At 36.5% G+C, this 13,946-nt stretch overlaps 1 protein-coding gene across 2 annotated transcripts in view; it reads left to right on the top strand.

The window, feature by feature from the left end:
- The window catches only part of MDFIC (MyoD family inhibitor domain containing), a 50,357-nt gene extending 36,783 nt beyond the window's left edge, over positions 1 to 13,574 (top strand). For both annotated transcript variants that reach the window (XM_058022405.1, XM_058022406.1), the window contains exon 5: positions 10,058 to 13,574. In XM_058022405.1, coding sequence (XP_057878388.1) covers positions 10,058 to 10,305 — 248 coding nt within the window. In that variant the 3' untranslated portion in view covers positions 10,306 to 13,574. The remainder of the gene's footprint in view (positions 1 to 10,057) is intronic.
- The last annotated feature ends 372 nt before the right edge of the window (positions 13,575 to 13,946 follow it).

Below are 13,946 nucleotides of genomic sequence, written 5' to 3' on the forward strand. Positions count from 1 at the left end.
TAACCCCTTATGACTACTTCATTACAAAAACCTGATATAATTAGCCCAGTTACTTGTTTAAAGGACTGTAATTGCATTTAAATCAGGAATATATGTGTATATATATGGATATGCTTGATAAATAAATCTAATCATACTAAGCCAGTAGAGTATCTTATTAATTTCAGTGACTGAGGATTACATAGACATTCTTTCAAAATGGTATACACAGTTTAATTTGAACCTAACTTCTGCAGCTTCTTTGTATAATTTTTGGGCAAAGAGGCATTTTTCTGAGCAGTTGCCTCTTCTGATTCACTGAATTTCTGTAGAGGCTATTGACACAGCTTCCAGGAAGATAGAAAAGATACAAAGCTATTGAAAACTATTTGTGACATTGCTGAACTACTTGGCCTTGCTTTAATCTGTACCATGTTAACCTCATACGCCACTGGTAACTGCTGAAGAGTTGCTGGGTTTGAATTTACTTGAAGGTGTGTGTTTGTATTCAGGCACATATCGTGTATAGTGCACTAATATAACTTCTAGGCAGTTCTTTAAATGGTCTTATGGAGAAAGAGACAAACTATATTTCTTTTGTACTGTGAGTAATAAATCACCTAAATTAACTCACCGGCTTAGTGTTATTCCTTATGTAGTACCTTGGATTTTATTCTTTAATTGCTAGCCTTGTTTGGTTTTTTAAACCTGAAAATACACACCCTGTATTTTTACTTCATCTGCCTTGTCTTCCTCCTTGAGTGTTTTGATCTGTTGTCAGTCAGGAGCCTAATGAAATTAAATTAAGGAAGGTGGCCAGAGAAAAGGAATAGATAATGTCCTCAGAAGGAAGAGAAGCAAAAATTTTGTCTGTCAAGCTGAGTTTAAACTATAGGAAAGACAAAATATTTTTCATTTTTATCCTTCCCAAAAGCTGCATTCTTCTTGATTCTTCTTAAAAGACAAGAAGTGAATATTTCCGGAGCACCATACTTGGTTGTAATGCAAAGTTTGCCCTGATCTAGTACTTTGTTCTAGAATATTGTATCTGTTGACAGAACAGAAAGCCTGGAAGGGCTTCAAGCAGGATAAAATGAAGAAACCTGATGGGCTTGCCCCCCATCCTGCACAGGAGCATATTTGGGCTCGTGCTTATTTGAAATGTAGCATGCTGCTTCACTGCAGGTTTCAGTATATATACCAGAAAGCTAAATGAAGTTCAGTATTACTTTACCCTGGCTAGCACATCTGCCTGTGAAGGTTGGTGCTGCTCCTGTTGGTCTCCAAAGTACTAGGCATTCCTAACACAAGCTATGAAACCTCCCAGTCTGCCACCCCTCAAAAATTCACCCACCGCAGTTAAGAACTCTTTTATTAATTGTTCCAGCTGAAAACTCCACTTGTGCTGTGGGTCATATCTTGTGAGCTTTTAGACCTGAGTGTAGGGAATGCTTAAAATGTAACAGATATTTTTGTAGCAGTAGTATAAAAGCTTTAAAAACTTCTTTTTAAATGAGTCTGTAGTATATGTGGCCATGTCAGCATTCCAGAATATGCTGGTTAGAAACACTTTCACATCCAGTGAGACTTAGGAGGTTGTGAGTGCAGTCATCAGTTGTGCTTTTCCTCCACATCTATTATTAATCCATATTGTCCCTGAAGAAATCTTACTCAGCTCCATAACTTACACTACAAAAAACCAAAGGAATTATGAAATAGTTGGAGTGTCACTCCTAAAAAGCAGTTTTTAAACACTGTTTCAGTTCTAAAGATTTTTCAAAGGGACTGGATAGGTTTCAGTGAATATTGGGAATAAAAAAATTTTTAGCTCAAAGAAATTTTAATAATATTTTGAATTATTGATGCCAGAGGTGTCACTGTACTTCCAAAATTCTGGTTGGTAGGCCATTAGCAAAGAGAATTGTAACTATTTTGCACCCGTTTATTATGAACAGTGGAGAAAAACACCTTGGAAACATAAAAAAGCTATTGTAAAGGAGTAAAAAGGAAGACAGTCTAGTTGCTGTGTTCAGATGCAGAGTATCCAGAGCCCTGATGCAGATCCAGATGCAGAACTTTCCAGAGAAACTTACAGAAGAGAGGAGGTCTAAAGGAGGCAGCAATGAGGCAGGAGAACAGTAGATCTAGATGTCAGGAAATGAGGACAGATGAGTAACTGAATACACACATATGTGTATCAGAGTGGTGGAAGGGAAGTAATAATGGCATGCAGTTGGAGGAGGAAAGGAAAGTTGGGCAGGGGAAGGAAGGAAGAGGAATCTAATTAAGGGAGTAAGGGAGTTAGGTGCTTATTATTTTCTAAAACCCAAACCAAGTTTTCCTACCAAGTCCTTATGAAGCTTGATGTTATACATTTTTGAATCAGAGCAATAATTTATGAAAAGTTAAGGATGGAGAGAGGGAATACAGATTTTTATTTGTTTTTGACTGAAGCTCTCACTTCTGGTCAAGTTGTTGTGACCTCAGAAGTTACTGTGTTTGGCAGAGAAATTCCCACAACTCCAATGACTCGATGATTGAGTTTAATGTGGTACTTCACTCAAAAGGCTTTGAGCATACACAATTGCTGTATTCATTTGGAAACAGTAGATTGTTAAACTATGCTGAATGAACAGATCATGAGCCTGCCTCCTGTATGGACAGTGAGATCTCCGTTCTTTCCTTCCCAGGCTCTCTAAATCAGAAAGGCAATAGAAGGCATCTTCTTTGCAATTGGTTTCTTTCAGGAGAGGTGTTTAGGAAGTGTAATAAGGCTAGATGCAGAAGTGAGCTAGATAAGGAAAGCCTGCAGCATGGGGGTGAGACTCTGGGGAAGGACAGCCAGTGCAGACTTGCCACCACACTGAAGTTACCATTAATGCTTTCCCAGAAGCAGAGCCTGAAGGAACCTTCCTCAACTTAATAGACTGTATTTCTTGTGCTGCTGAGCTTAGAGATGTGATGAACTATTTCACTGAAAGAAAGTGTGTATTTTTTTTTTTAAATCCAGTGTTTAAAATTCAACATTTCAGGGAACATTTGAACGAGACATCCGTCTCCTCCTCCCCCTTCTTTTTAGTATAATGCAACTTCATCTGTTCTAGATTTTGAATCAAAGCATGGGGTTGGGGACACTATTTAACTCATGCTGCTGACCACATTAATTTATTGTAATATCCCAAGTGGTACTGATGGCTTAACTGAGGGTTAAGCAAATCCAACAAACAGCCTTTGTGTTAAGCCAGGGTCTTAAGAGCCAGTAGGTGCATATACATGGAAAGTAATGTGTAGTTGTCTTAGCATGCTAGCAGACTTCTGTTTGAAGTAGGAGTGTTTTACTTTGGTTTCTATAACTTTATATAGGAAAAATGGTTTCCAGGAAATTTTCCTTTAGTGAGCATGATTTGCAATAGGATTGTGTTGAGTTTTTTTCTTCTTGAGGGACACCACAGCAGCACTAAATTTTCTTTTATATACTGTTCAGTCATTTGATTGGTATTATTTACTGAAATTCAGTAAAAGTGTGCATCAATAGCCTAACATTGCAGAAGTATCTATTGGCCATCTCTCAAGCTGGCTTTTTTTTAAACGTACATACGCTTCTGAAAGCCATCCCATAGCATTAAGTGGTATTTAGGCAGCTACTTGTTAGTATCCTGCAATCTCTCTACTTCAGCTGAAATTTTGTTATGTTTTAGAAATTGGTTCAAAGTGGATTTGTGTGTGAGCATGAAGTGCTAAACAGGGGTCTTTGTTAAACAAGGTTGTAAGGTTGTATCAGAACACTGCCCCACAGACAGTGGGCAAATAACATTATCATATGGTCAAATATGTGTTTTTTAAGAATGCATTTTGAAGAGTGATGTATTTTAAGTAAGGTTTACATCATTTTTTTGCACAGAAGTCTTGAAAGGTAATTTACCTATTTTTTAACAGGATTGAGTGGAGAACAGGGCCTGTAACAGAAAGAGGGTCTTTCAACAGCATCTATTTTATAAGGACATAGTCTAGCTAGCATCTAAGGACATAGTCTAGCTAGACCTAACTTGTCTCAGTATTTGCAATGGTGAGCAGTGGCAATGAAGGCTTCATATTCTAAGTCTTAGGTATTGGAAATGAGCAGATTTCTTAGTATATCTGTATGTTTGAAATTACTCCTGAGGTTGTATCTGTATTGAGGGCTTAAAATATAAGCTTTGATGAAAGTTTCCATGTGTTCAGTGTGTTTTGCCTGCTCAGGCAACATTTGAATTTTCTTGTTCAATAGAGATAATAGGTTTTTATTTTAAATGGTGAAATGTCACGTATACTAGGCTTTTTAAGTATGTTTTTCCCTATCTTAATAAATGTCAGTCTTTCATCTAGAAGTAACCATACTCCATACAACATGTCAGTTTGTTCTTTCAACCTTTGCTTGTTTTCCTGTGGACATTTTCCTGGGTGCAGTGATTTTTCTCTGAAGATAGACAGTGGGTTGCAAAGGCCGCCAATGAGCCCCATTGCAGGAGTGGTGGGAGGTGTGACAGCGCGTGTGCCGCTGCTCAGGAGTTCTGCTCCCTCCCTGCCTCTGCAGGGCTTTAGGAGCCGTGTGCGGGGTGGTTCCTGGCTGGGGCTGTGCGCTCGTCCCGCGCCGCCGGACTGCGGGGCGCCTGTAGCGCCTGCTGGGGCTTCTGTTCAGGGCTCTGCGGGGGCCCTCTGCAGCAAACCCCTGCTGAAGACCTCAGCTGTCACTTTGATTGTGGGTTTGCCCTTTTTGATTCTCTCTGTGAGACAGCAGAGTGCCTGGAGATTTGTTTTGAGTGGTCTGAACTTGGTGAATATAGTTAGTAAGAAGCTGACCAAGGTCGCCATCCTTTAAGTGAGTTTATTTATCACTGTAGACATGAAAAACTTTTATCATATGTGACCTGCCTGCTTGGTATGAAAGCTTTTTGAGTCAGTTTGTGACAGGTTAGTGTCAAACATTACAAAAGCAGCACATAGCAGCCTGCACGTGCATTTCTCTGTGCATTTTTCAGTTCATCTTCTGCATTTCCTGAACGGTTTTGATAGTTGATAGTTCTCTTCAAAATCTGTTTTTTAAGTACAGCTGCACCTTTTCATAGCAATGAAAAGGAGGTTATACAAGGAAAATTTAAATAAAATAAATGTATGTTTCAGTATTTGAAAGAAATTGGATACCATAGTAATATCTGCATGCAGAAGTTTTAGAAGGAAAAAGTGGTGTGCGCGTGCCAGTGTTTAAAGACATAGACAAACATTAAAATAGTTTTATTTTTATATTGTTTCTTTTCCTTAAATGAGTGTAGCTGTTATAACTGGGGTAATGCAGACTTCTGGGCTTTTATAACAGTGTGTAAACAGTTTGAAGGGATCTTAGGCCTATTTCTTGTCTGGATTTTGTTTGTGGTAATATTTAAAACCCAGTTAAAGTAGATGTTACATGTACTGTATCCACTTTATGGTTAAATCAGCACATGGTTGAATGTGTGTGTGTATGATATAAAGCAGCAAAAACTTGAACATGCTGGTTGGGTTCTGTTTGCCTTGGCATTGTTTAACAGTTTTAATGAAGTTCCCTAAGAAATTTGTGCCTTTTGGGGATGTGCCGAAGGATTAAGGGAACACCTTCACTTGCGTTGGTTTTAAAAAGTGTCAGATGAGATGCCCCTTTTAGCTTCAGGTCTAATTTTCATTCCATACAAAATGAAAGAATAATTGCAGATAAGCTTGAGTATCTGAAAGTTCACCTTTCTTCCCCAAACATGAGTTGGTCTAATAAAATGTACTAGCACTGTCTACAGATCAAGACTGTTGTAAGTTATGCCATTTAGAATAGTTTATGGGAGCTTGGATCTAGTCAACAAATGTGATAGAGTGTTTTAATGAAATCAGAAGCAATTGGTAAAAGAACTAGGGTAGATATAGTGGTTTGGAATTTTTTTTTTTTTTTAAGGTATGCCTCTAGACAGTGTTCACACCCCACATCCTCACTGTTATGTGGTGACAGTCTCTAGTGCAGCATTTCTCAATTAAAGAAAAGTGTAATATAAGAATTAAAAAGCAATGGAAATTTGAGACTGGTGTGGGTGTAGTGTGGAAGTCCTAAGAAAAAGTTTATCTTCATTAATGATTTGCCTGTGTGATGTGATGAAACTTAAATGCTTCCACAGAAAGAGAAATCACTTTAATGAAAGCTTAAACCTCAGAAACTTCAGAGTTAACTTACTATCAACAGCAGTGCATCATGAATGTCAAGACTAATGGAATTCTGTCCACAATAAAGATGTGCCCCTAACTCTTGATTGTGTTACTATATCTAATGGGAAAAGAAGATTCTAATTCTCAAACAAACAAATAAACAAAAAAGAGCTTAAAGAAATTTTAAGCTGGCACCAGTATCATAACTGGTATTGCTGTATAATTTCCTTTTTAGAAAAGACTAGAATATACTCAAAGTTTCCAGAAAACACATTATCGGACATTAAAATCACCAAGTTTACAAATACATAAAATATATTTAGTTCTAGTTGGATTAAAGTGATCCACTCCTCAGTCACCTGAAAAAAAAAAATCAGATTTTGATGGGGTGAGGTTAAAGAGTGGAAGTTAAGAATAGTCTTTATTCTTAATGTTAATCTTAACATCTAATTAATATTAATCTAATGTTATTCTTAATTCTTAGTAAATTTTAAGGTTTAGACTAATATGTAATTTTCAATAGTCTCCTTGGTCTTATAAGCAGGAAAAAATTACTGGAGTGTCTTGTGCAAGCAATGAAATATATTGTAGTGGTCTCCAGCATGGTAATGAAAAACCTGTGGTCATCTCTTTTGAAGTGAGCTTTGTATAGCACCTTCATGGCTGTATTCCACTGATCACACCAGCAGTCAGTTTTAGCTGTGTAATGTTTTCTGTGGAACTGTCAGGTTGCTGTAGGAATGTTGATACTAGAGAAGGATGAGTTTTATGTGGCGTGGTGGTTTGTTATTACTACAAAAATACAGTGTATCTTTTTCCTATAATTGTATCTGTACATTAGAAGACAAGAAATAGGGGTCAAACATGGAAGAAATTATTCTTCCACCCATTTTATCCAACTGTATTACAGCCCTTTGGAGTCATGATTCTGAATTCACCAAGTTAGGTAGGACTAGGTAGCAGCATGCTTTGTCATGTGTTAAATAATTGCTACCTGGATAGCTATTAAAAGTCAATAACATGAAGAACATAAAAGCATGATTATTTCAGGTTTGTCCTTGAAATGTAGATCAAAGTTTATGTTCATTGTGCAAATGAGTCATTGCAAGAATGAAGAGAGCACTAAAGGGGATCTCTGCTTTCTCTCAATTGTTTGTGCAGGTTAAGTAAAATTGTTATATAAAGATTATTTGAATCAAATATTAGGTTTGCCATCTGGGGAGAAGGAAATAAAATAAAGAGTAGGTAAATAAATCCTTTTAGTGTTTCAGTCATTGAAGAAGAGATGGAAATAAAGACCCTCTGTAGAGTTTCCATAATAATACTAATGTCCAAAATTTTTTACTGTGTCTTGGACCATTTTTCATAGCTTTTACCTTTGAAATATGTACAGTTAAATCAATGTGGCCTCTTCTTGTAAGTCTTGATTTGGTGGATATTTTAGCCTAGGAGGGAAAAGTTCTTTTGTGGGTCCAGAAAATGCTTTCTGAGTAGAGTCTCTGTTTTATAACCTTGAACTCTGTTCCTTGCCCATCACTAGTATTATAATGTCTGTAAATGTGTATTCCTCTCCCTGCAATTTTACATATCCTTGCATGAAGCAGGCAAGATTTTTTTTGAACATCTTATTTACAATATGTATACACACAAAGTTTCATTATGGTGTACTAAAAAAAATTTCTAGAATGACATTTGTTGTTGTATTAGCTTCTTCAAGCTGTATTTTAAAGATGTGATATACTAAAACCTTAGTTCCTCAAATATAAAGGTTTCTTAGATAGAACTCTTGGCTTCTTTATCTTTTTCCTTCATATTAAAAGAAAATATGAAAGGAGATTCTACCTGAGCATATTTAACACCATCTCCATGACAACCAGCTAATTAATCGCTATCAGTCTGGCTTTGGTCCTTTTCAGTGAACTGATACTCTCCAGCTTTTTTTCACATATCTTCTGTTTTTTCTATGAAGGTCATTTATTTAGTGACATTATGTCTTTGGGAATAAAAGCTTTTTAATACAAGAAACAATTTTCTTTAAAGCACGTTAAATGTACCTGTGGTTTCCTCTCAGTTTTGTTTCCTGCACAGTAGTGGGGAGATTTTAAGGTTAGAGTTTTGGGGATTTTTCTGAAATTTCAATCTTGCTTCCATCTTGCTTTTTCTGAAATTTCCATCCTTTTCCTTTCAGGCATAAGGGTTTAGTAGTACATTATGACTGTGGCCACATTGCAGCACAGAAATGTCCAAGTTAAGTTTGCATCTAAGTAATGTAGTAAGTAGGAATGGGCTAAGGGTTCAAGTAGTTCCTGTGCTTTTTGGGACAGATTTGGCTGGTCTGAGCCTCTGTTGCTGCATTGCTGTAGGTATTCATGCTTGCTCGTGTAAGTCATCACTGCAGTATCATGCAGTCAGAGTTTCTGCAATGTTAGAGGTATTTGCAATCAATCAACATACCTGTCATGGCTACTGCACAATTTTTAACATTTATAAATTTGGTTAGAAGGCCTGATAATAGTATTGCTGTTGCAAGTAATTGCAAATTTTCCCCTATGACAGCAGTCTTCAGCCTGCGAACTGTGAGAACTTAACCTCTATAGAATGGAATGTCTGTAGGTGCTTAGACAAACTGTCCATATAGCTCAATATCCTGCTGTTCCTAACAGACTCTCATAGGGGACACTTGTAGGGACTTGTAGGACTCGACTGTCCTACAAGAGGCAAGAGATAGGGTGAGGTTCTGCAGGATATTTCCCCCAGAACATTTTTCCAGTCTTCACCCGGCTGTGGCTAAAGAGTTCAAAGTTTGCAGGCAGTAAAAAGAACAAAAGCTGAGGCTAGGAAGGAAATTTATTTCTCCATCCTGAACACATCTTGTATTTTCAATGTTTTGTTTCTGAATGACTATTCACTGCCTCTGACAAATTAAATATGTTTATACATATGAATTTATACACATCATGTAAATAGAGTATATCCCACAATCCTGCAGTCTCCTTTTCACTGGCACATGTTTAGTTCCAGTCCTTGTTTTCCTGTCATGTCTCATGGATGTATTATTGTTTAAAGTTATTCCATATATTTACTCTTTGGGTGCCATATTTTTTGCAGATAGTTTGTGGGACACCTTAATTATCTATGTAATTTAGTAGTACTTCTAAAAGCTGGTTATTGATGTTCAGGTATAGTTAAGAACTCTTGAAGATTGAATTAGCAATTCTTTTAATGTACTAAGTAGATTAATCTAAAATTAAAGGAAGGGAAGAATCTGTATTTTGACTGAATATTTTATATATTGTTGAAAGTAAGAAATGCATATAGCATGCAGTTAAGCTGGTTTTAGTGTGTGCAAAGAACAGTAAAAAACTCAACAATGTTTAGGCAATTCCTTCATTTTCCTTCACATGTATTGAGCAAACAAAATAGTTTCAGAAAGGTGAGATGAACTGGGAAGGGCTGGAAATTATTTTAGGTAGTTTCCCTCATTAGTTGCTTTTAAAATTATTTTTATCAGTTTGTGTAAGAATGTATAAATGAAGATAATAGATATGGATATTTTACATAATAAATGACTAAGGAGATTGATCTGAGCAGCTCTGAGCAGTTTGGTACTTGGGATTTGTATGAAGTGAAGTGGTGACAGGAAACTCACACAGAGTTGGAGATGAGTTGAGCTGCAGAAGTGACCATGAAGATGGGAAGAGGGTTTTTTTAGATTATGTCTACTCCAAACCATTTTCATTCAGCTGCTTACTTGACATTGTGATGTATCTGGATTTAGAATGACATATTAATGATTTTCTCTTTTCTTCTTTGCCTTTTTTTTTTTTTTTATTGTTTTGTTTGCTCCCGACACGCTACTGAACTATTACATATGAAGATTGCTGTGTTCACTGTATCCTGGCTTGCTTGTTCTGTGAATTTCTCACGCTCTGCAACATTGTTCTGGGACAAGCGTCCTGTGGCATCTGCTCGTCGGAAGCGTGCTGCTGTTGCTGCGGGGACGAGGTGGGGGACGACTGCAACTGCCCCTGTGACATGGACTGTGGCATCATGGACGCCTGTTGTGAATCTTCCGACTGCTTGGAGATCTGCATGGAATGCTGTGGGATCTGCTTCCCATCGTGAAATATTTATCCCTTTCTATTTTATTCTCTATAAAACTGGAGAGCTTCTCTTTAATAAATTTGAGGAAAGACAAGGTAAGGTTTTCACACTTGCACTGTTCATTCCCTTTATATAAATATTTTTTTAAAAAGCAATCCTCAAATCTGTATTCTAACACAAATTGTATAGTTTTGTATGTGAAACTAAAGCTACATTCCAGCTTCCTTTTGGCTTTGCAAATGGAAGAGTTTATTGAAAGTGAATTATAGGCCTGATATTGCAGGCCATACGAAGGCAAAATTCCCATTTGAATCGAGTGATAGGTTTTGGTCAGAGAAGAGACTGCAAGGCAAACCTTAAGTATTTGCCTTTACCTACTTTAATGTTTAAACACTCAAATGCGTCCATGCATAACATGCCTTTACAGGCATTCTGAAAATCAAGATATCTCTATTTGTCTCTCTTTGGGTTGAAAGCAACTTTGCTCTGTTGTTTTAAACTTAATTCAAAAGCCAGCATCAGAAATCTTCCACTGGTTTTGCTACAATGGTCATGTCGGCAATATGTCTTTTGTTTTGAATATCTCATTGATTAGAGAGCAGTTCCTGGTATTTTCCATTGCTGAGATTACCTGACAATCTAAAGTCAAAAATAAGTTTTGCCCTGGGCTAGAAGAGTACCAGGATTTCTTTGTCATCAATCAAGACAGAATATACACCTTATCATTTTAGTTCAGTACTATTATTACTTGAAATGCTTTCTGTTAAAAGAGACTTTGGAAATCTGTGTAGACATGAAGCACATCCTCAGAGTAACCAACTAATAGACTAACGATACTTCAAAAATTGGCTATAAGAGGAAAATTATTAGAAGAATAAGAATCAAGTATCTAAACCAGTGCATAAAGTGGCCTGGTCATGGCTGTTTGTGGCTTTGGAGCCAGTGTTACATAACTTACTATGTATTTCTTTATGGTGTAAGAAAGATCTACAGAGGGTAGTAGAACTTAAACAAGGCATAAAAACAAATTTAAATTGACTTTATTAAGGAATTCTTTCATATTCTTACATGCAAAAGCAAGTGAAAAATGTTTATTCTCAGATACATTTTAAATGTTATTTTTAAATAACTGTGTAAAAAAAAGATCATTTAAAAATATATTATATGCTTTAAAAATAAAAGGACTGGTATTTAAAGTATTTGAAAAATGCAGTTAGGATCTGTTGGACATAACTGTATATTCACTGTTGCGCAATTAAGGTTTTCCAAGAAATATCTCTCTTTTGTATTTGTAATTGTGGAACACATAAAGAGGTTTGTGGCATTGCCAGATTTAGGGAATTAGTCTACCCATTTTCTTTACCATTTTTCTAATTTCTACCCTCCATGTCTGTAGCTCACAAACTGTTCTTTGTAAACCACCCACACATCTTGATCTCACAATCTTTCCTGTTTACACACCAAGTATTCCATTTGTAGAGCATAGATTTGTAGATCTCCTAAATTCAGTTCTTGTTACAGGAGTCATCAATAGCCAATAGCATGTGTGTTGAGGGAATTGGCCAAAAATGTCTCTTTCTACTATGGTGAATTCAGTTTATGCAAATGTGACAAGCTAAAGATCACAGGAGTGTGAAGCTAAGTCGACAAAAGGTCTGATATTAACCAAAGCTTCTTCTTGTGAACACTGACTAGTAGTGCCTACTACTGCGAGTTATCACTGAAGCCAAATCCTTAACTCTGCTAGGGAGCTGGGAAGTGTTACATTTTGCCTTAGCATATGCAATATTGTGGTGTATTCTGATGCAATGCAGATTCACCCTCAGAGGGTTTCCTAATCTGTTTTTTTGATAGTTACTACAAGTATTATTCTTATTATGGGTTTTTTTTCTTTCATATAATGGGCCAGATTCTGATCTGTATTCCATAAACTAAGTGCATTTCCATTCATGTCAGAATTTTTTGTTGGTTAAATTCCAGTTAGAGAGCACAAAAATATTATGGTAATAGGCAGGCTAATAAGGAATAATATAGTTAAATTGATAAATTCCCAGTGCTCAGAATCAGGCTCATGGGGCTCAATTATGACTCCTAAAAGGCTGAACCACATTGGGAAGGGGAAAGAGGTGCCTTGGTTGAGTGGCATTGCCTGGAGGCATTTTGTCTTTGTAAGGCATAATGCCTCTGGGGAAATTGGGGGCATCACAGTGAGCATTGGGACTCAATGCACCTTGGAAAAAGTCTAGACAGTACTTTGTCCATTGCAGGTGTGTGGTTGACACCGTGGTTGTGGGAACATGTTCTCTGGGGCTAGACAGCTCCATGAACTGTTTTTCCTCATGTCCTTCTGGTCACAGAGGTGAATTAGGGCTGTTTCTTGTCTGATGGAGCTTTTGGGACAGAGAAGAGGACTCCCCGTCTCTTGTCCTGCCCCGATATCCATGCCCTGCTGGAACAGGTTCAGGTCTCTGCTTGGAAAATGCACATTTGTGTATCATGCTTTAAGTGGATGCTAGATCTTACTAAAAATTACTTTTACTACAGGTTGATATGGTTAAAATAAATTAAAAATACCAGTGTAGGGAGTTATTTTCCTGTGTAAAAGTTATCTACAGAGTTTGTCCTGCACAAGGCCTTGTATCTACTTACTGGAACTTAGTGGGTTTTTGATTTATTGAAATTATAAAAGCAATAATTCTGAGAACCTTGTTCATGCATATGTGTATGTACTTTTTCTCACACACTTGGACATACACACACAGATATGTCTTTTCCCACCTTTTTTGTGAAATACAAGGAAGTGAAAATAGTGTTATTAAACCTCATAATGATTAGAAGTATCAAAGTATTAAAGACAATTGAGAAAATAAAAAATTATGTATTTTGTTTGACATTTAAATGTAGTCTGCTACTGTGTGTCATAGAGATATTAGCACTTTTGAAAAATATATCTTTGTAGCAGAGAAAATTAGCTTGTAGTTTAAGGAATTCCTCTCTGTATTTACATCCTTAAGTTCTGTTTTGTAATTTTCACTCTATAATCAGTCTTGTAAGCATCTTGTGTAATTAAAAAAGCAGAATCAGAAGTCAAATGTGAAAATAGAGTTTAAATAAAATGAAAACATTAGAATTTAATTGTCTATTTTATAATAGTTCTTGTGAACTTGTACAGTGTTTCAGTTTATAGTTCTGCAAACTGGCCCATTTGAAAGACATGATGTTTGTACTTTATATCAATTGGATGCGCTACTTGCAAACACTATTTTGAAATAAAGATCTTTATTTTGAAACTTTTGGATATCACTTTTTTCTAGTCTTGCCTTGTTACTCCTCTGCAGAATAATTTAATGTATTTTTGTGTTTTTTCTTCTACTTTAACCCTTGGGTGACTTGCACAGAGGGTGAACCGGTGTACAAGTTGTCTTACAGGTGGAGCTGAGCCAACTCAGGTGCTAGAAGCTGTGCTAGCATGAACCTCCAGCAGTAAAAAAGTTTGTCATTAAGAGGGAAAATTCATTCCTTGGTGAAATTGGATAAATTAGATGAAATTACAGTAATGATTAAATTTTATCAAAATGAAAGTTATTTTAATACATCCATTGCAAGTCTTCACTTTACTAAAAACAAGCTGAATTAAGAGTGCAATTGGTTCTTAGTATTCA

This window comes from Melospiza georgiana, chromosome 4, assembly GCF_028018845.1.
Source record: "Melospiza georgiana isolate bMelGeo1 chromosome 4, bMelGeo1.pri, whole genome shotgun sequence".
In the NCBI taxonomy this organism is placed as follows: Eukaryota; Metazoa; Chordata; class Aves; order Passeriformes; family Passerellidae; genus Melospiza; species Melospiza georgiana.